The 22,952-nt window shown below is 42.4% G+C and overlaps 1 protein-coding gene across 3 annotated transcripts in view; it reads left to right on the forward strand.

The window, feature by feature from the left end:
- The window catches only part of cep112 (centrosomal protein 112), a 483,816-nt gene that overhangs the window by 412,791 nt on the left and 48,073 nt on the right, over positions 1-22,952 (forward strand). For all 3 annotated transcript variants that reach the window (XM_078226009.1, XM_078226010.1, XM_078226011.1), the window contains 2 exons: positions 409-558; positions 22,387-22,476. In XM_078226009.1, coding sequence (XP_078082135.1) covers positions 409-558; positions 22,387-22,476 — 240 coding nt within the window. The remainder of the gene's footprint in view (positions 1-408; positions 559-22,386; positions 22,477-22,952) is intronic.

Genomic DNA, 22,952 nt, shown 5'->3' on the forward strand with positions numbered 1-22,952 from the left:
CAGCAATTCCTGGCCTCCTGTCCTTCTGATTTTTTTGTGTTGAGGCTAACCAATTCCTCCTCAAACCAAAGCAAATGAAAGTGATAATTTGTTAATGATGGTGCTGCGTGAATATCCACAGCATTTTGGGCCAGCTGAATACATCTCGTACCTGTTGATCGAGAATATTAAGGATCCCGCAGACAAATAAAAATGTAGCAACATGCTTGTTTTTATCTGCTGTGCCTCAGACAAAATTCCATGACAATTAAAGATCCTGAGAAAGTTTGAATCTTCTCTGCATTTGGCAGCTGATAAATACAGTTTCAAATATTTTCACAGCTATTATCGCGCTTCAAAGCATTTTCAAACCTAAGCAAATAGTCATGTTTAAGCAACTGGGATTTTCAGTTATTGTTTTCTTTTCAGACTGTAGCTGAACTTCAGACTACTATTACAGCCTTAAGAGAAGTGAACAGCCGACAGCAGCTGGCTACAGAGAGACAACTCCAAGAAGCTGTGGGAAGATTTGAAGATGAGAAGAGGTTGTTGATTAGAGATAATGATAGAGGTATCAAGGTAATCAAAGGGATTTTTAACACCCCCGTGTTCCTCTTGTATTGCAAATGTTGATGGAAGGAACATCTTATCTGATTGTTGTGGTATTAGAGCGTAACAAGGTTTGTACATCCAGCCAGGCAGAAAATACTTTCATAGAGCCAACTAGCTTTCCCATTAGAGCCACTCAAACATTTCTCACCCCTGCCTTCTTGTGGTTCTCTGTTCAGGACCGATGTAGGCTGCCATTGACTTCTCATTTTCTCATACAGTTGCCAACGGTGTGTCCAAAGGGCTGACTTGGACCTCTCCTCCTCACCAGCTCCAAACTCCCCAAACAGGATCAACTTTCAGATACATGTCAATATTACCCAACTCTACCTCATCACCTCCTTCCTGGACCAAAGGTTGTTCACACGCTTTGAAACCGAATGCCAAAAATTGCAAATCTTGGCAATCTGAAACAAAATACAGAGAATGATGGAACAATCAGCTGGGTCAGTTAGCGCCTGTGGAGAGAGAAACGGCTGAGTCAGCATTCCAAGCATACACCCTTCATACAAAACGGGACCCATTCTCAGATTGCCTGAATGATTTAAATTAACCAAAATTTCTTCCCAAGGCCAGTCTCTTTAACGTGGAAATTACATAACAGAAACTGACCATTGAGTCCCAAGCTGCCTTCCTTTACATGGCAGAGTGGGTAAAAAAATGGCAGATGAATTTCAGTCAGTATGAGGTGCACATTATGATTTTAAAACTAACTACTTTTAGGGAAAGCTTCATGCAAGCAGTAGTCTGAATCTCATCAATCTTATTTCTTCCCAGATGCCTTAAATTACCTTTTCTTCAACTATTTATTCTTTAAAGTTTATATGATCTTAGTTCCAATTACAACTCTAATCATGCATTCCACAGTAGTACAACCTGCTGTAAAAACAAGATGATCCTGTTTTTTGTTCTCGCTCTCTGATGTTTAGCATTATATATGTGTCCCCTCATTCAAGATCACTTCCTCATTATTTACTCTGTTCCATCCCTTCAAATACCTTGTCAGACCATTGCATAATCCGGTGTAAACACTCCCAATTTTTCAAATCTTTCTATTTGCTTCTCCTCATATAAGGCAACATCCTGGTAAATCCTTACCCTCTCAATTGCCACACAAAATAAAGAAAGAGTGATGAGATAACAACCACTTAAGAGGTCAAACAGAATATGGTTTAATGTCTCATCAAAACCTTCCAACATGGGCAGCACCGTGGCACAGTGGTGAGCACTGTTGCCTCACAGCACCAGGGACCCAGGTTCAATTCCAGCCTCGGGTGACTGTGTGGAGTTTGCATGTTCTTCAAGTGTCTGCGTGGGTTTCCTCCGGGTGCTCCAGTTTCCTCCCACAGTCCAAAAGACGTGCTGGTTAGATGCATTGGCCATGCTAAATTGCCCCTTAGCGTCAGTGGACTAGCAGGGTGAATATGTGGGGTTACGGATATGTTGTCCTTGCAGGCTCGATGGGCCAAAAGGCCTCCTGTATTGTAAGGATTCTATGATTGAGGCAATCCCTCAGTAGTACATTAGATTGTCAGCTAAACTGTTATGTCATGTACTCAAGTCACTCAGGTGGAGTTTGAACCCAACCTATTGATTCAGAGGCAAGAGTGCAACCACTGAGCCAAGGTTGTGGTTGTGGTCAAGTCTTTCACAACATCAGTGGACCAAGCTGAACGATGCAGTTTAAAAGTTGGGCTCATCTTCAGACCAGTATCACCACTGACTGGAGTCCTGACAGTGTCGGACCCCTTTGCGAGCAGAGTGAACTCAATGACACTGGTGTCTGCAACATAAGTTTGAGTCTGGAATTGAATCCTATCTGTGCTCATTTCTGGCATGAAAGCTGCAGTAGAAATATGGTAGAAATGTGTCCTTACCTGCCACAGCTAGGTGGCTGGCTGAGAACACAACTCAGTGTGGAAATTGAATGTCTAAAGACAGAGCTTCCGAAAATATTTTCTAATGTGGCCGCATTTGAGCACTTGAAAATGAATGAAACCCCAGATACCAGCAAAACCAAACAGCAACATAGTAACATTCGGAAAAGATCTATTGAAATTCGCCTATTATAGAGCAGTGTATAATAATATATAAACAGGGAAATTTGGGTTTTTTAAGCACTTGTAAAAGTGTTATTTTATGTACTCAGATAAGCTCTCCATATTCCCAAGTGGCAGAAGACTCAACAAAGGTCTTCACTCCACCCTCTCCACCCCCCAGCCACACTCTCTCCCTCTCCCCCCACCCCTCTCTCTTCCCCTCCCCCCGCCCCCACCATCCCCAACCCCCCATACTCATTGCAATCAGTCCGCTTCCCCACCACACACACACACACACTAGCACACAGACACATACCAGCCCTTCTTCCCAAGACCCCAGAATGTATCTTTGTACATTCACACTTCCCAATATATCACCATTTAAATAGACAAATCTAGGAAGTGCAGTCGTGGTGAGAGAGAAAATGTCATTTAGTTCAATTAATGAGTATGTCACAATATAGAGAGAAAAGTACTGATATAGTGCATCTTTTACAATGGCTGTCAGTAGGGAAGATTGAGAATTGTTAGACAGCCCACGTTGGGTACCATTGTTGCAAATGGAATGTTGTAATTTATTGCAAAAGGAATGGAATACTTGGAAAGTTTTCCTACAATTGAATAGTAGGGTGTTATTGAGACCGCAATAGAAGCAGTTCAGAAAAGGTTCACTCGACTGATTCCAGGATGATCTTATAGGGAAAGGTTGTATAGGCTGGGCCTGTCTGCACTGCAGTTTAGAGGAATGAGATGCGACCTTACTGAAGGAGGCTTGACAGGGTGGATGCTGAGAGGATGTTTTGTCTTGTGGGAGAGGATAGAACTTGCGGCACAGTTTAAAAATAGGGGGGTCTCCCATTTAAAATTGAGATGAGGGGATTTGTTTTTCTCACGGGGTTTTTGAACTCTTCCTCAGATAGCAGTGGAAGCTGGGTGATTGAATATTTGTAAGGCTGAGTTGAATAGATTCTAGATTGACAAGAGAGTCAAAGTGTATAAGGGGTAGGCAGGATCGCAATTACATTTTAACAAATGGCAGAACAGTCTTGAGGGGTTGAATGGCCTACTCCTCCTGTATGTATGGGTTTTTTTATTCGTTCAGCGGATGTGGGCGTCGCTGGCTGGGCATTTATTGCCCAGCCCTAATTGTTCTTGAACTGAGTGGTTTGCTCGGCCAGTTCAGAGACATTTAAGAGTCAACCACATTGCTGAGGGTCTGGAGTCACATGTGGGCCAGACCAGGTAAGGACGGCAGATTTCCTTCCCTAAAGGACATTAGTGAACCAGATGGATTTTTACGACAATCGACAATGGCTTCATCGCCATCGTTAGACTTTTAATTCCAGATTTTTATTGAATTCAGATTTCACCGTCTGGTGGGATTTGAGCCCGGGTTCTCAGAGCATTACCCTGGGTCTCTGAGTTACTAGTTCGGTGATAACACCACCACGCCACCGCCTTCCCCTGTGTACATATATATGAAGAGAAAGAAAATCCTAGGTGCGGCTAGAAGACCAGTCACTGACCAGCCCAACACTAGATTCTGTAATGATTGCATGTGAGACTTGCAAGGAGGGAGGTCCTCTGTGAATTCCATTGAATAACATTGTACTTTGCCCACAAAGAGGTGTGGTCAATCACCTGACCATCCGTAGCTCTGCATGTAACAGGAATATGATGCATGATCAGCCAAACAACATTCAATTACCTTTTTTGTACACCTGTATTAAAGAGCAACTGAATACCGGTCCAGTCAAGGAGGTTTCGAAATGCATTCCGCCCTTCAAGTGACCAACTTTCTTTGAAAGCCTCTGATATATGTTATTCGATTTGTCACATGCAACATTATACTAATATAACATGATTATAGTACGCTATACAGAATCACTTCCAATAGTGTGTGGTAATCTACACAGCTAAACAAGAACTAAGAAAGACAGAATTTACATTTTATTTAGTGTCTTTCACAACCTCAAGACGTCCCAAATGACTTTACTTCCAGTTAAGTATTTTTGTACTGTAGTCATTGTTGTAATGTAGGAAATGCAGCAAACAATTTGCAAAAACAAGCTCCCACGTACAGGAAAGAAATAATAACCAGAGAGAGTGCTACCCACTGAGCTACAGCTGACACCTAATATAATTGGTTTGTCATTATATCAATTATCACATGAAATGTAATTGCAGAACAAGTTTTCAGGCTCACTTTATATCTCACTGGTTAATCTACCCCTGCAGTGTATTACTGAGCCAGAAGCCAAAAAAGGTAGCAGTTTTTAATCCCCAATGTTCAGCTGATCTCAGAGAGCTACAGAACCACTGCAATTGGCCCCGCTAATTCTCAGTGCGGGGGGGGGGGGGGGGGGGGGGGTGGTGGTGGACTCCCATCATTCAGCCACTAGCCTCAGGAGTAAATAAAGCTTGAAAATCTCTCTGGAGAGTTGCCAGCACCTGTGGAACCTTGAGAGGATGGGAGGGGAAAATTGGGTGAATTGTTAGAAACATTATGAAATCATGAGCTGGAGATGCATTGGATGTTATACAGAGACAGAAAGGAAGCCTCGTCAGAGAAAGGCTAATGTATGGAGAAACCATGTCGTTTAGATCCTAAACTATTACTATACACACCAATCTAAACCCAAAACTTTTATTGGCAAGAAGATTAGTGACTCACTACTTAGCATTCAATGTTTTGTTACTATGATTTTCTAATATAGCTGAAGGCGAATGAATATTTTTTTTACATACTGACTGTAAATCTTTGTGAGGTGGGAGAGATCAAAAGCTAGACCAACACACTGTTTGACCTTCAAGCATTTCAAATCACCTTGAAGCAAATCTGAGAGGAGATTACTAAGAAAAGCAAGTTCTACACTGCAAGATAGTCAAAATACGTCTGACACTGACAGTAACTCCTGTTCCTGGCCAGTAATGAATCCGTGTATACATTAATAAGTGATCATGTTGTCTGGGAAAAATGGGAGATCAATTGCATTTGTTAAATACTGTGAAAAGTACAAATGGTTCGACACTGCCTTCCAATTCAAGATGGCGCGAGGTGACTTCTTGCAAACTGTGCCCAGCATACCCTCTAATTCTATCTTTTACTCTCATTCTATTCTTTTAAAACTCTAATCTTACTCTTATAAACTCTCTAACAGTGCTCTAATTCAATCTCTTATCAAGTTGATCTTTCTCTATACCCTTGCTACAACTGTAACACTACATTCTGCACCCTCTCCTTTCCCTCTCTATAAATGGTATGCTTCGTCTGTATAGCACACAAGAACTATACTTTTCACTGTATACCAATACATGTGACAATAATAAAATCAAACACAATGTATCTCTCTCCACTGTAGCTGTGTTGCTTCAATTTCATTGACTATTGTATCATAGAATGGTTACAGCACAGAAAGAGGCCACTTGGCCCATTTTGTCTGTGCCGGCTCTCTGCAGGACCAACTCACCTAGTTCCACACCCTCACCTTTTCCCCATAGCCCTACAAAAACTTTCTCTTCAAATAATTATTCAATTCTCTTTTGAAAGCCATGATTGAACTTGGCTCCATCACAATCTAAGGCAGTGCAGATCCTAAACATTCCAGGAACAAAGTTTTCTTCATGTTACCATTGCTTCTTTTGCTAATCATCTTAAATCGGTGTCCTGTGGTTCTCAGTCCTTCCACCAGAACAACAAAGAACAGAGAAAATTACAGCACAGGAACAGGCCCTTCGGCCCTCCAAGCCTGCACCGACCATGCTGCTCGACTTAACTAAAACCCCCTACGCTTCCGGGGACCATATCCCTCTATTCCCATCCTATTCATTTATTTGTCAAGACGCCCCTTAAAAATCACTATCGTATCTGCTTCCACTACCTCCCCCGGCAACGAGTTCCAGGCACCCACCACCCTCTGTGTAAAAAATCTGCCTCGTACATCTCCTTTAAACCTTGCCCCTCGCACCTTAAACCTATGCCTCCTAGTGATTGACTCTTCCACCCTGGGAAAAAGCTTCTGACTATCACCACTCGGAAAAGTATCTTCCTGTCTACTCTGTCCATACCCCTCGTGATTTTGATTCCTCTATTAAATCTCCTCTCAGTGTTCTCTTCTTCAAGCATAACAGCTCAGTGTCTCCAACCTTCTGAGTCACAAGATTGTGGATTCAATCCAATTGCAGGAATTGAGTAGATAAATCTAGGCTGTCATACCAGTGCGGTACTGAGGGAGTGCTGCACTCTCTGGTGCCAAGCTCAATCTGCCCTTTCAGGTGGATGTAAAAGATCCCGTGGAATTTTTTCAAAGACCGGCAGGGGAATTACCCCAATGTCCTGATCAATATGTATCTCTTTCAATCCACATCACAGAAACACATCATTCTGGCCATCATCACATAGCTGGTTGTGGGAAATGGCTGTGTGCAAATTAGCTGTCATTTTCCTCCATTACAACAGTGACTACAATTCAAAAGTACTTTGATACTGGGAAGCGCTTTAGGATGTCCTGAAGTTGTGAAATGAACCACATAAATGCATGTTTTTCTTTTATTGCCCCACCTCTCCAGAGCAGGTGACTCAGCCAGTCACGGTTAAACTTGAAGTAGTTGCATTTTCAGTAGATGGGGGATACGGTTGAAAAATTTTTGCAAATCCAATCTTTCTGCCCTATCTCCCGAACACAGTTCCACTTGTTGGGGACATGTTATCCCCAGTATATCCAGTATTTATTGTTCTTGTTTTAGCTCCACTGATCAGGTGCACAAACCATTCTGCCCCACCAGCCATAGGTTTGTTTTTTTTACATATTTGTTCATGGGATGTGAGCGTCACTGGCTGGGTCAGCATTTATTGTCTATCCCTGAGGGTAGTTTAGAGTCAACCACATTGCTGTGGATCTGGAGTAACAGGTAAGGACGGCAGATTTCCTTCTCAAAAGGGCATTAGTGAACCGGATGTGTTTTTAATGATAATCGACAATGGTCATCATTAGATTTATAATTTCAGATTTTAACTAATTTGATATCACCATCTGCCCTGGTGGGATTTGAAACCGGGTCCCAAGAGCATTACGTTGGTTCTCTGGATTACTAGTCCAGCAACAATACCACTATGCCACTGCTTCCCCCTCTTTATGAGTTTCTTCCAATCCACATATTATGCTCCTAAGTATCATCATCGTATTAGATTTTTTTAAATTGATGATTTTTCTTTTGCATTTTTTTCTCTTGAAGGGTCTTCAGTGACCCAAAATATTAGCTCCGTTTTTCTCCACAGATGCTACCTGACCTGCTGAGTATTTCCGGCATTTTCTAATTGTTTTGCTCATTCCAAAGAGCCAACACAGGCATGATGGGCTGAATGGCCACCTTCTGTACTGTAAGATTTTATCACAGAATCACAGTATCCTACAGTGCAGAAGAGGCCCTTTAGCCCATCGAGTCTGCACCGACGCATGAAAGGCCCTGACCTGCCCACCTAATCCCACTTGTCAGCATTTGGCCCATAGCCTTGAATGTTTTGGCGTGCCAAGTACTCATCCAGGTACTGAGTTTATGTGCAGGTTTAGTTTGCTGTTTAAAAAATATAAAAAGGTTTGATTTCCTGAATGTGATGCTGATGTGACATGGAGCTACACAAGCCACAAAGACCCATGGTTCAATCCCAGCCGCTCTGCCTACAAAACTGATGTTGTATATACAGTAGATTAAGGGTTTACAGCCTGAGATAATTCTGGAACATTGTGCTCATCACTTTAGAGAAAACCATACCACAAAAATAGTTTAGAGCCTGTCATTTAAGGAAATGTAACAAAGGCCTAATTGGGAGGTCACAAGTTCTAGCCTGAGGCTTCCTGTCACTCCCACCGCAGATGAAAAGAGAAAATGTTGAAAATACACAGCAGGTCCATTAGCATCTATAAAGGAAAAATGTTTTGGGTGTGACCCTTCAGCAGAATGAGAACTGAAAGATACCCAACAATTTGAATACATTTAGAGGGGGAGAAAGGGAAGGGACAGAAAAATCAACAAACACTTCAAACACAGTAAAGAAGTTAACTCCCATTTCACTTGCTTTGATAGGGTGAGGCTGTCGGCTTCTCAGCCTGGCTGGTGACTGGTGCATCATGCACTGGTGAAGGGTTCCATGTCCAGAGGGAAGTATCCATCTGAGTTTCTGTTCTGGGATTAAACTTCCTATTGATGGTAGTAATAATAATCCTTACATTACATATCATATTGTTACATCGAGATAAATCAGAGTCCTTCACACAATGGATTACCTTAAGTAAAGGATTGACTATTATATTGGGAGAATCTGGCAGCCGTCCGACTCCAGTGATGAGATGAATGTAGTTAAAGTGCCGTTTGATGGTGTTGGTTGAGAGAAGACTGTTGGCCAGGAGATGAAGGAAGTTAACGGCTCATCAGTTAGGATCTTTTATTTTCACCTGACCGGTTCAGGAAAATGGGGTTGTAAAGGAATGGTTACCATAGAATCATAGAAGAGTCATAGAGCATGGAAACAGGTCCTTTGGCCCAACTTGTCCATGCCGCCCTTTCTTTAACCACTAAGCTAGTCCCAATTGCCCGCGTTTGACCCATGTCCCTCTATACCCATTTTACCCATGTAACTGTCTAAATGCTTTTTTAAAGACAAAATTGTACCCACCTGTACTACCACCTCTGGCAGTTTGTTCCAGATACTCACCACCCTCTGTGTGGAAAAAATTGCCCCTCTAGATCCTTTTGGATCTCTCCCCAATCACCTTAAACCTTACACCAATCGCCTTACACCAGACCCAATGGGAAGAAGCAGAATTCAGTGTGTTCCATTTCCCCAGTCTGCTAGAGTGACTGCAATTCAAAAGTACCTAATTGGCTGGGAAATGGCAAACAGGAATCCCGCAGGATTGGGTGGTACCCCAGGTTTACATTGCATCCAAACCTATTTCGGATTAGTTTTTAATTTAGCCACTTTTAATTGTAGGTTGTGCCTCCCAATTCTACTGTCCTGGTCTTTATTATCTCGTCCCATTGTTGTACTCGTAACAATAATCATGTCCCTCTCACTCTTTTACACTGAGGATGTGACCAATTTACATCATTTCTTCTGGTTTTCAAGTTCCCTCATTCCCATCATCTCTTGGGCTGCTCATTTATCCTTTTAATAGTTCCAATATTCTTTCTGTATAGTGTCAACCAAAAATGCTCACAGTATTCAAAGTTCAGGGGCTGGATATTCCTACCTTGCTGGCGGCTGGGATTCTCCAGTCCCGCTGCAGTGGATGGAGATCTGGCTGTGCAGCAAATTAGAACATAGAACAGTACAGCACAGAACAGGCCCTTCGGCCCACGATGTTGTGCCCGAGCTTTATCTGAAACCAAGATCAAGCTATCCCACTCCCTATCATCCTGGTGTGCTCCATGGTGCCTATCCAATAACCGCTTAAATGTTCCTAAAGTGTCTGACTCCACTATCACTGCAGGCAGTCCATTCCACACCCCAACCACTCTCCATTCTCACTGGCAGCGGTGCATGAACAGCTGGAGAATTCCAGCCCAGGTGGACCAATGATTTATAAACTGCAGGATTGCACCACAATTTTATCTCAAAATGGTCCTACTATTCACCACACTATCTATTTGCAATATTCACTGCCACCGAGCATTGTTGGGTTAGCTTCAACTTATTGTCAATTGAGATCCCGAGGTTTCATTTTCCAGGCATATTATCTTTTCCTTGCATCTAAGTAAAAAATCCCTCCCTTTTGCCCTCACAGAAAGCACTTTATACGTAACAAACCATTTAGAACACATGTCTCAGAGAAGCAACAGAATATCAATGACCTTACTCTGGCATGGAATAGTTCATAAGTAGATTTAAACCTGTGACTTGCTCACAGAATGAGTTTCCACTCTCTACTGTGGCATCTGCCAAGTTATAACCAGGCAACAGCCTGTATGGTGAGAAAATCTGAGGGGAAGAGTAAATATCACATGCCTTCCATCTCTCACTTATTTCATCTCGACCAATCAAAAGTGTTTGGAGATTGCTGTCCGCTCTTGTATCCCCAGTAGGGAACAAAGAAAAGATTCCAAGTACCAAAAGGCTGGGACTCAAGGGTAAGAACTTCAAATAGCTGGTAGGAGCTAGTGTTGATTTTTCTTTGTTATTCACAGACAGGATGTGGGCAAAGCCATATTGCCCAATTCCCTCTTCAGAAATAATCAAGCCAGTTTTTGATTCATCTCCAAAAATATTCCATTGTCCATTATCTTGCCTTCTGAGCTGTAGTTTTTCTGAAAGAACTGTTTGTTTGAGGGAAGTGAATTTGGAGACTGATACAGCGTGCAGTTAAAAAGCAATTATTCCAGGTGTGGAGATCTGATTATTTATACTTTGTTCTTGCTGACTGCATGAGTCGGCTGACTTTAAATGCCAGACCAAACACAATGAATGTCTTCCATCACAATCATCCAACAAAATTCCTCCTAAGGATGTTTTAGAACCAGTGACAGCCAAACAATGATAGGGTATCCACTGAAGACTTTATCAAATCGATCCCTGCAAGATAAATGAGATAACTTCATTTCTCCCTTTTTGCAATAAATTAATCTGGTGTCAATTTTAACCCAGAGCATAAATGGGCATCTATTTTGGGGAGGGGGGAATTTGCCTTTGTGGTTTGTTCCATTTGCTCCTTTTACTTGGAAGCTATTCAGCTAAAGATGTGTTAGTTAGGTGGATTGGCCATGCTAAATTGCCCCTTAGTATCCCAGGATGTGTAGTTTAGGAGGATTAGTGGGGTAAGTATGTGGGTTATGGGGATAGGGTGGGAGGTGGGCCTGGGTGCGATGCTCTGTTGGAGAGTCGGTGCAGACTCGATGGGCCGAATGGCCTGCTCCTGCACTGTAGGGATTCTATGGTATATTTTGCTACCAGCTCTCTATCAAAACTCAGTGATTGAAGAGGCAAAGGATGGACGGCAAACTGGAAGAAGAAATGCACAATTAACACTTATTACTGTGAGAATAAATATCTGAATAGAAAATATTTTCAATAATGCAGAAATGTAATTTCCAATGAAAATTTAGAAGTAAAAACAGCAAATGGGAACTTTAGAAGAACAGGAAACAGAGAGAACAATTATTACAATCTCCATAGAGCCTGATAACGATTTAAAGAGAAATGCAAATTCCCTGTTATTAACTGAAAAGACCATGCAACCAAGTTCCACATTTTGTATCAAACCTTTTACTGTGACATATGTCAAAACAAACACGACTAATTTAACACCACATCTCATATGCACTCACTTTAAACCAGCATTCCAAACAGAACACTCCATATTCTACTTTTAATTTCAACCAAGAATCACTTTTTAGGTCAGTTTCTTGAATGGTCATTCAATTCTGGAACCAAACCAAGATATGTCACAGCTCCCAGGAATTCACTCCGATTCTACTTATTTTCAGTATTTACTTCCTAAACGAGAAGTTCGTAGGGATTCTCCCTTCACCATCCAACTAGGCAATCCCTCCAGCCCTACGTCAACACCTCACAAATGTGGATTTACCTAGCCTTAGCACAGCCTCACTTTCATCTTTGAGTGGTGACTCCAAATCAGAAATGCCTCTGGTTCCTGAGTGTCTCTTTGCTCCTTGTGCTGGCTGCTAGCAGATTCTCTCTGTCTGTTTCAAACCTCCCCAGATACAGACTTCCTCCCAGACTGCCAAATACCATCTTTGATCTGGAGAAATGAATAATTTAAAACCTCTACCGATCTCTTACAGAGAAACCATCTCCTTAAGAGATAGTTAATGAGGCTCCCATTATTTAACTTTTAACATCTCACATCATTGACTTCGCTAATAACATCAGTCTCCTTTTGGTCTGTAATTACATCAGGCCTGTCTGCCTGGCCCTCTAACCAGGTGTTCTTTCATTTATAATGCATTTAAAAATTACAACTTTCAAACCAAAAGTAATCTTACAATACACGCATTTGTAATACAATCTAGAGCATTTTATAAAGTGTATAATAAAAATTATGTTGGAAATACCCACGAGGTCAGGCAGCATCTGCGGAGAGAGAAACAGAGTTAATCCAGGTCGTGATCTTTCAGCAGAACTGGAATGTTTTCGGAACAGTTTTATTGGGGTTCAGAAAAACCAGTGCTGGAATCAAATAGCCTGAGTGGCTGTGGATTTCCAGCATTTTCTGGTTTTCACAGGAGCAATTTGTTTATATATCGCTTTAACATTGCTTTTGCCCCAAAGACACTGGGGAATTTATGGTTGTTCAGTTGCAGTGACAAATCTATTAACACACACGTACAAAACTCCTCTGCCATGTTAGGGTTAAGCCTTTGTTAAAATAACAATTTTTATATCGGAATTGTTAATGTATTAATTAGTGATATTGAATAGCAACATTTCAACTCAGAATGAACTGTACAAATTTTAATATCGCCAGCATATTATATCCATTGTTAGATTCCAATAAACCCTCATTGTTGAATATCAATTTTATACTAAAATAAGGATATTTGAAACCCTTTTCTCAGCACAACTCTGATACCACAATCTGATCTTACTTGCTGTTACCTGCAGCACTGCATTTGCGTCTGTCCCTAACTGTGGTTGTATAATGCTCAATGTCATACAATGCTTTTACCTAGCCTAACCAGCCTACTGTTTCTTGTCTAAGCAGCTGTACTCCATCTGCTGTGTAAATGTGTCTTTCACCTGTGTCAATTAGCTCCAAAAAAGAACTAAATAAATGTTCAGTTGCAAATGGCTTCTGAGCTCTCAGGATTAGTTATAGGCTGAGATAATCAAATATTCCTTGGGACGTGGGACATGATGATTCCTGTGCTGGTTGTGAGGGTGGGGAGGAGATGATGTTTACAACAACCAGCAGGCCAGATTTGATTTGATTTATTATTGTCACATGTATTAACATACAGTGAAAAGTATTGTTTCTTAGGCGCCATACACACAAAACATACCATTCGTAGAGAAGGAAACGAGAGAGTGCAGAGTGTAGTGTTACAGTCATAGCTAGGGTGTAGAGAAAGATCAATTTAATGCAAGGTAGGTCCATTCAAAAGTCTGACAGCAGCAGGGAAGAAGCTGTTCTTGAGTCGATTGGTACGTGATCTCAGACATTTGTATCTTTTTCCCGACGGAAGAAGGTGGAAGAGAGAATGTCCAGGGTGCATGGGGTCCTTAATTATGCTGACTGCTTTGCCGAGGCAGCGGCAAGTGTAGACAGAGTCAATGATGGGAGGCTGGTTTGCGTGATGGATCGGGCTACATTCATGACCTTTTGTACATAGATATACATGTATTTGTATCGTACAGGCTTCGCAGCATAAAAAGAGAAAATGTTTCACAACCTCAGAACGTGCCGTTCTGCTTTACTGCCAGTCAGGTAGGTTTGATATGTGTCACTGTTGTCATGCAAGAAACGTGGCAGCAAATGTGTGCACAGCAAACTCCCATAAGCAGCAGTGTGATAAGGATCAGATCATCTGATTTTTATTTCCTTTGTGATCGAAGAACAAATATTGGCCAGGACATTTAGAACTCTCCTATTCTCCTTTGAAACAGTGCCAGGGGATCTTTTACACCCAGCTAAGAGGGCAAACCGGGTCTTGGTTTAGAGACTCATCCAGAAGATTCATGAAAGAATGAATATTCTAGAATTTAGCTTCAGGTAATATTTATACAAAACTTTCCTCATAGGGAATTGTGTAAGTGGAGCAAAGATCTTTGTAGATGGATTAGTTCTACTTGTTCTGTAGGATTCAGAAATTTGATGGGCGGAATAGCCTTTTCTAATTCCATTCTTATGAACTTAAAGCCACACTAATGCTGGTACTTGGGAGTGAGTAAGTAATTAGCTATGGCCCACAAAGGGCCATTAGTATCTCTCTTCATTAGAGAGAGACAGTTTGTTATATATAATGTGAGGGACACCATTGAAGTACATTACATAATGGTACTTCAGCATTCCTGCAATAAGAATATAAGAACTAGGAGCAGGAGTCGGCCATCTGGCCCCTCGAGCCTGTTCCGCCATTCAATAGGATCATGGCTGATCTTTTTGTGGACTCAGCTCCACTTACCCGCCCGCTCATCATAACCCTTAATTCCTTTACTGTTCAAAACTTTATGCCGCTTTGAACCCAGATTCTACAACATGCAAGTAAAGAGATGACTTGGATTATCTAGTAACACATGCAATTGGCACATAAAAACATCCCTGAATGTTGGAATGTAGGTTTGGCCACATGGTTACTCCATGGAAAGCTTGCTTAGAACATTAATTGACAGGCAGCAAATGGAGATCAGGCACATGCAACAGGCAAAGTAATAATTAAAATCTTATTTCCCCTGTTGTATCTGCCAAAACGTTTGCATGTAGAGCTAGAAGCAAAATGTTAACTGTTAACCAATTCCAGGTCGAAGGGAATCAGCTAGGCTGGTGATAATTACAGCTGAGTCACCTAAACATTGGCATGTTGCTGTTCTTTATCACGAACACTGGGGCTGAGGCCTGCTATTTACACACTTCCATGGTGGAGCTGTGTACACGGTTTGGGAGGGGTTACTTTTTATGTTTAGTATTTATTGGGATTGTTCAATGGCTGTATCGTTAATTATTGACAGGCATGATTAACTCTTTAGATAGCCAAACATTCAGGTCCTCTCCATAAGACCATACGATATAGGGGCAAAATTAGGCCATTCGGCCCATCGAGTCTGCTCCGCCGTTCAATCATGGCTGATATGATTCTCATCCCCATTTTCCTGCCTTCTCCCCGTAACCCTTGCTCCCTTTATTGATCAAGAACCAATCTATCTCCATCTTAAAGACCTGGCCTCCACAGCCCTCTGTGGCAATGTGCTCCACAGATTCCCACCCTTGAAGAAATTCCTCCTCATCTTAGTTTTAAAGGAGCGTCCTTTCACTCTGAGGTTGTGCCCTCGAGTTCTAGTCTCTCCCACTAGTGGAAACTTCCTCTCCACGTCCACTCAATCTAGGCCTCTCAGTATTCTGTAAGTTTCAATTAGCTCTCCCCTCATCCTTCTAAACTCCATCGATTATAGACCCAGACTCCTCCTTGCTGAACAAACATGGTTTCAGATGCTGGATGGGGAACAAAGCTGCAGCAGTATGCCAGTAAACAGATCAGTCAAGTGTTTTTCCCCCTCAGTTGCCCCCCATTTGTTCTGAAGGCAGTAACTTTAGTTAGTGTCCAATTCCACAAGCACCAGCTAATCACCGACTATCTTACCCAAACACACAAGTGCAAGCCTGAACAATGAGGATTGGTTTTGCCTGTTTTGGGGTCAATTCTAGGCCAGCGGGAATGATCCCAGAAATCGTCCCACCAGCTTCACTGGAACTGATAGGAAATATTGAATAAATTGTGCTGCTCCCTCCAAATCCAGAATGGATATTATAAAGTAATCTGGGATCAAGGCAAATGGCATATTTCCCATAATTGATATCTTAGCATTGCCATGCAGTCTTCCTAAAAGTAGTGGCCTCACCAAATGAAAGGGCCGCCTTGTCTAATGCAATCAGCTGATACTGCTGGCCTCTCTCCCACCAGAAAGCATCAATATCTGCCGCAAATATTTTAAATCTGCCCAACCCGGTGGGTTGGTGACCTTGGTCATTGAGGTCAGGACCAAGACCAACCCGGTGCACTTATTGCCAGAACCCAATGTTGAAGGAATATCCGTGGCTGACTGCCACTACCTGTCAGACTGTCAGCAGGGGGTCAATGGTTATTGATTTGATTTGATTTATTATTGTCACGTGTTAACATACAGTGAAAAGTATTGTTTCTCGCACGCTATTCAGGTAAAGCATACTGTTCATAGAGAAGGAAAGGAGAGAGTGCAGAATGTAGTATTACAGTCATAGCTAGAGTGTAGAGAAAGGTCAACTTAATGCAAGGTGAGTCCGTTCAAAAGTCTGACAGCAGCAGGGAAGAAGCTATTCTTGAGTCGGTTGGTACGTGACCTCAGACTTTTGTATCTTTTTCCCGACGGAAGAAGGTGGAAGAGAGAATATCCAGGGTCCATGGGGTCCTTAATTACGCTGGCTGCTTTGGCGAGGCAGTGGGAAGTGTAGACAGAGTCAATGGATGGGAGGCTGCTTTGCGTGATGGATCGGGCTGCATTCACAACCTTGTGTAGTTCCTTGTGGTCTTGGGCAGAGCAGGGGCCATACCAAGCTGTGATACAACCAGAAAGAATGCTTTCTATGGTGCATTTGTAAAATTTGTTGAGAGTTGTAGCTGACATGCCAAATTTCCTTCGTCTTCTGAGAAAGTAGAGCGTTGGTGGGCTTTGACAGATGGAGGAACACTGGTTGAATTTCTTCCCCCTCCCAAATCCCAGGGCCCTAAAGCCAATTGTAGCACCGCTGTCACCACCCCCGCAAAGACAAACAACTAAAAGTACAGATCAGGGATTGGAGCTATGAGTTTTAATTATGCATGATGCTTTCACCCAGTATCCCAGTGGGAGAACTCAAACCATTGCTCCCCATTCAGTAAATAAATCACTGAAGCAGCATCATGATATCAAAGGACGCTGGCCTGGAGTACTCATTGTTCTGTAGGCAAAAATTCCCATCATGAAGGAATGTCACATATGTGGAAATATAAATTGTGGCTTATCCTAAAACCATAACATTTCTTCTCCTTTTTTTCAAAAGACACTGTATTTATTGTGGTTCGCAAAGCATATTTCCAATGTGGAATTTGTAAAAGATGTGATTGTTCAAAGAAGCCATTAATCCTAACTAAACAAATTACAGTGCCATATTATTCCACTGACTCCACAAGAGTAGTCTAGTGGTTTAGTAAAATCTGGTTGTTTGCAATTTTTTTTTACAAGGGTGGTAATGGAGCCCACACCCTCAAAACAGAGAAACCCATTGAGAAAATTGATTCCCATCAAACTCGACCCTGCTCCCCCTCGAAGTAGGTGTGTGTACTTTTGGCCAAGCTGATTGGTTGCTTAGATTTAAATATTTGGTTCGGTCAGTTGACCAAGTAACTGAGTGTCTCGATTGGACATTTCAAACTGTGTTCTCCAAACTCTGATTAAGACATAATAGTAATGTTTTATTCTGCCCTAATAACTCTGTAAAGTAGTATGTAACCAAGCAAACTCTCCCAGGATTAATTGCTACCCTCTGCTGAATTAGCAAGAGGAGCAATTGGGTTGTTAACAATTGGTTTCAGTGGAGAGGGTAAATTCACTCATTGCAATCAAGTGAAACCCGATAGAAAATGTCTATATCTGTAGCCATGGAGTGAAGGCACAATTCGGCTTGACTGTGATACGTCCACAGTTCAAAAATCTGCTGACATTAATTAGGGCAAGTTCTCAATTCATTCAAATCCCATCCACTTAAAATTGGCCCCTATTATCCACTTAAACAAGGTACCACAGGCTGCTCCACATTAACAGAGTCATATCCCAACTTTTTTAGTGGAGAGGATGGGAGAAACTAGTCCCAAAAAGCACAAACATTGGTTCCCAGTCCATCAACACATCAAGTTTAAAATTCCCATCTTCGTGTTTATGGCTTCACTATCCCTGTAAATTCCTCAGAGGGAGCTTTGCAGTTCTGCCATGTCTAGTCGGGAATGATGGACAGCTAAACAACTATTTATTCTTTCATGGAATGTGTGCTTCACTGTTTAGGCCACCATTTAATGGAGAGTATTCCATCACACTCCTGCCTTGTGCCTTGTAGATGGTGGACAGGTTTTGGGGTGTTAGGAGGTGAATCACTCTCCACAGAATTCCCAGCCTCTGACCTGTTCTGGCGCCACAATATTTATATAGCTGGTCCAGTTTAGTTCTGGTCAATGGCAACCCCCAAGATGTTGACAGTAGGGGTTTCAGCAATGGTAATGCCATTGAATTTCATGGGGAAATGATTTCCCTTGTGGAGAATCATTACCTGCACTTGTGTGCACAAATGTTACTTGTCACTTATAAGCCCAAGCCGGAATGTTGTCCACCGCCTGCAAATTCCCCTCCGAGCCACACACCATCCTGACATGGGACTATATCGCTGGATCAAAATCCTGGAACACCCTCCCTAACAGCATTGGGGGTGTACCTACACCACATGGACTGCAGCATGGACACCACCACCTCCTCCAGGGCAATTAGGGAAGGGCAAAGTACCGCAGATGCTGGAAAACCAAAATATAAACTAAAATGCTGGAAATATACCCAGCAGGCCAAGCAGCATCTAAGAAGAGAGAAACAGCGTCAACCTTTTAGGTCCGTAATCAGACTAGACCCCAAGTCCTGGTCACAGGGAAAGGGGAGGGGACCAGGGACAAGTTAAGGAGTTGAGTTTAATTAACACTGATCCTGTGTTCCCTCCAGTGGTACACACGTCGAGTTGGCCTCTGGTTGGAAGTGGGTTGTCTTTCAGCCTGGGTTTTTTTTCTCTCCCAGCCCACCGTGTGGACAGGTTTTTGGGGAAGTTGGACAGTGTGTGTGGGTGCGCTCGCGTGTACGGTTTTATTCATTTTTATTCCTTCGTGGGACATGGGCGTCGCTGGCTGGGTCAGCATTTATTACCCATCTCTAATTGCCCGAGAGCAGTTGAGAGTCAACCACATTGCTGTGGTTCTGGAGTCACAAGTAGGCCAGACCAAGTAAGGATGGCAGATTTCCTTCCCTAAAGGACATTAGTGAACCAGATGGGTTTTTTTCCACCAATCAACAATGGCTTCATGGTCATCAGTAGATTCTTAATTTTGAATTATTGAATTCAAATTTCACCATCTGCCGTGGCAGGATTCGAACCCGGCTCCCCAGAACATTAGCTGAGTTTCTGGATTAATAGTCTCGCGATAATACCACTCGGCCATCGCCTCCCCGTGTGTGCATGTACATGGTTACTACCTCTCACTCTCACACACACTTACAAAAACATTCACTCTCTCACACCTTCACTCTCACATTCTCACTCACTCTCACACTTAATGTCATCCATTCTTATTGGCTCAGGCCCTGGTGATTAGCACCATGTACACCACCCTCTCTCAGGCCTTGGGAGGGAGTGAATATTTAAGGTGTAGATGAGGTGACAAACAAGTGGGTTGCTTTGACCTGGATGGTGATGAGCTTCTTGAGTTGCACTTGTCCAGGCTAGTGAAGTGAAGTGTATTCCATCACACTCCTGACTTGTGCCTTGTAGAGTGTGTGTGGTTTGCAGCATTTTGCCAAGTCAGTGGAAGGCAAGTATGACTTCCCATTCTGAGACAATCAGAGAGTTTCTTGCCTGTTCTTGCAAAAGAGACTTTGAAAGAAACTGAAGATTGAATTTGCCAAGGCTTCAATGCGACATTCCTGGCATTTATTTAAATGTGTTAACATCAGGCAATACCTGTGAGCAGAGCACCTGAAGTCAAGGATTATTGTTGGCAATTAGAAAATAAAACCGATTGTATAAAGTGAAATGGTTGTTCCTTACTGCTGCTGAGAATTCAGTTTTAAAAACCTTTCCAGAATCATTTATGAGACTCACAGAGTTCTATTTTTTATGTAAAATCTTTAAAACTGCGTAAACAACATAATTCTGAATATTTAATGAGTTAGATTTCATAAATTTATGAAGATTTACCATTAAAATGTCTAAGTTGGAAACCTCTCTCTTGGTGCACAATCATAATTACAGAATACTGCAGTGCAGAAGAGGCTCTTCGGCCCATCAAGCCTGCCCTGACTGCACTTTATCCCTCTGTACTCCTGGCATGTGCTTTCCGCAATTTTCTGTTAAATAATTTTAAGAGCAGAAAATGCATGGCTTGTTGCAGGAAGTAGACGATGGGTGAGGCCACAAAAGGTGTGGGAGGATGGGCGGATAAGGTTTGCAGAGCAGTGAGTGGTGTTAGGAGACTGTGGGCTCAGAAAGTTGTGGTTTCGAGTTCCACTGAGACTTCAGCTCATAATCCCAGCTGAGACTCCAATGAAGTGCAGAGGGAATACTGCACTGTCAGAGATGCTAGCTCTATCTACCCACTCAATTGGATACAAAAAATCAGTGGTACTATTTGAAGAGCAGGGATGTTGTGCTGGACAATGTTTATCCCTCAGCAACATCACTGGAGCAGATCTTTTGAACATTTAATTCAATGCTGTTTGTGGGAACTTAACATGTGCTAAATGGCCACTGTGTCTCCTACAACTGTGACCACACTTCAGAAGTACTTCATTGGTTCTCTTTCTTTGAATTGCCTTGTGAATGTAAATATTATAATCTTGGTTATGTTTGTACTTTCTGATCTCCCCCTGTCCTTCTTACGTGTTGAATTACGTGTTCTTAAGGTGCAGATTCAAGTACTTTTTAAAAGAGTTTAGGGTCTCTGCCTCCGCCACCAACTCAGGCAGCGAATTCCAGACACCTACCACCCTTTACGTAAAAAGGTTCTTCCTGCAGCAGTTAATTCAAAGAACAAACAAAGAACAAATTACTTGTTCGGCATCTCCACATCACTTCTTACGTGTTGCCAGTTTGGTTAAGGAGCTTCCTGGTTAAGGAGGGCTAGGTACAGAGATTTTGTGTAGATGGATGTAATTGCTCTGGAGAGAGTGCAGAGCAAGTTTACAAGTCGCCAGGGCCAGAAAAACTGTAGCTATGAGGAGAGATTGGATAGTTTGGGGTTATTTTTCTTGGAACAAAGAAGGCTGAGGGGTGATGTGATTGAGGTATACAAAATTATGAAGGAGAGAGATAGAGGGGACAGAATAAAATTGTTTCCCTTGGTGGAGAATTCTAGAACCAGGGGACGTAGATTCAAGATAAATGGCAGTAGGTGTAGAGGGGCCATGAACATGAGAACTAGGAGCAGGAGTAGGCCATCTGGCCCTTCGAGCCTGCTCCGCCATTCAATAAGGTCATGGCTGATCTTTTCATTTCTCAAGGAGATCAAAACTGTACACAGTTCTCCAGGTGTGGCCTCACCAGCACCTTATACAGCTGCAACATAATCCTGCGGTTTTTAAACTCCATCCCTCTAGCAATGAAGGACGAAATTCCATTTGCCTTTTGGACCAGGGAGCGGCACGGGCTTGGAGGGCCGAAGGGCCTGTTCCTGTGCTGTATTGTTCTTTGTTTGTTCTTTGAATTAACTGCTGCAGGAAGAACCTTTTTACGTAAAGGGTGGTAGGTGTCTGGAATTCGCTGCCTGAGTTGGTGGTGGAGGCAGAGACCCTAAACTCTTTTAAAAAGTACTTGAATCTGCACCTTAAGTGCTGTAAGTGACAGGGCTATGGGCCGGGTGCAAGAAGGTGGGATTAGAAAGGGCACCTGGGTGTCCTTGGGCTGGCATGGACAAGATGGATAGAACAGCCTCCTTCTGTGTTGTATCTTTTCTATGATTCTAAGCTTTTGTGGGTGAAATCGTGAATGGGGTTAGAGAGCCTTGAGAGGCTCAGAAGCTGTACCTTCAATGCCAGTCCTTGAAGAGAGCTTTCCACAGAAAGAGTCTGTTCGCTAACAATCCTCCGAACTGTAGGTGTATTAGAGAAACATAGGACAAGTACACCAATCTCATTTTGCAGTGAGAATCACATGGCAAATCTGGTGAATATAAACAGGTCTGTTGACATCACATTTGTCTTTGTAAAGGTTGGAGTGCCTACGTCAGTAACCCGAATGATCTTCTTTCTCTTTGCTGATTTTTCATTTAGGCTCTGGAGGCTGAGACAGAAAGCTATCGTAACCAGATCAAGGCGTTAGAAATGGAGATACAAGACAAGGAATTGGAGGCTCAGGAACAGGTAACTGACAAGACACAAAAGCAGTCCAATACTTAATGGGTTAAGGATAATACAGGGCGGTGGAAACAGCTTCAGTAATAATCTTTCAAAGGGGAATTAGATAAATACTTGAAAAGGGCTATCGGGAAAAAGCAAGAGAATGGAACTAATTGGATACCAAGTGACTTCTTCTGTACTCTCTGATTACATGATTGATGCTTCAGTTGGTTCCTATATATCACAATGTACTCAACCTATGGTCTCCACCCATCAGTATGGTGGATGCCAATACTGAGGAAAGAAACATTTTCCAACTAATGCTGTATGAAGATAATATCACAGGTCAGATACAGGGTAAAATTCCAACAGTGTACCTAATGACAACTTCAGAAAAGCACCGTCTGCTTTCAGTGTTACATTCCCATTTCCCACACCAATTATTTTTGTGGCCTTTCTGAAGGAGATGGCTAATTTTAGTACCAATAATTATACAGGGT

The sequence above is a fragment of the Mustelus asterias genome, chromosome 12 (assembly GCF_964213995.1).
Source record: "Mustelus asterias chromosome 12, sMusAst1.hap1.1, whole genome shotgun sequence".
Classification (NCBI taxonomy): domain Eukaryota; kingdom Metazoa; phylum Chordata; class Chondrichthyes; order Carcharhiniformes; family Triakidae; genus Mustelus; species Mustelus asterias.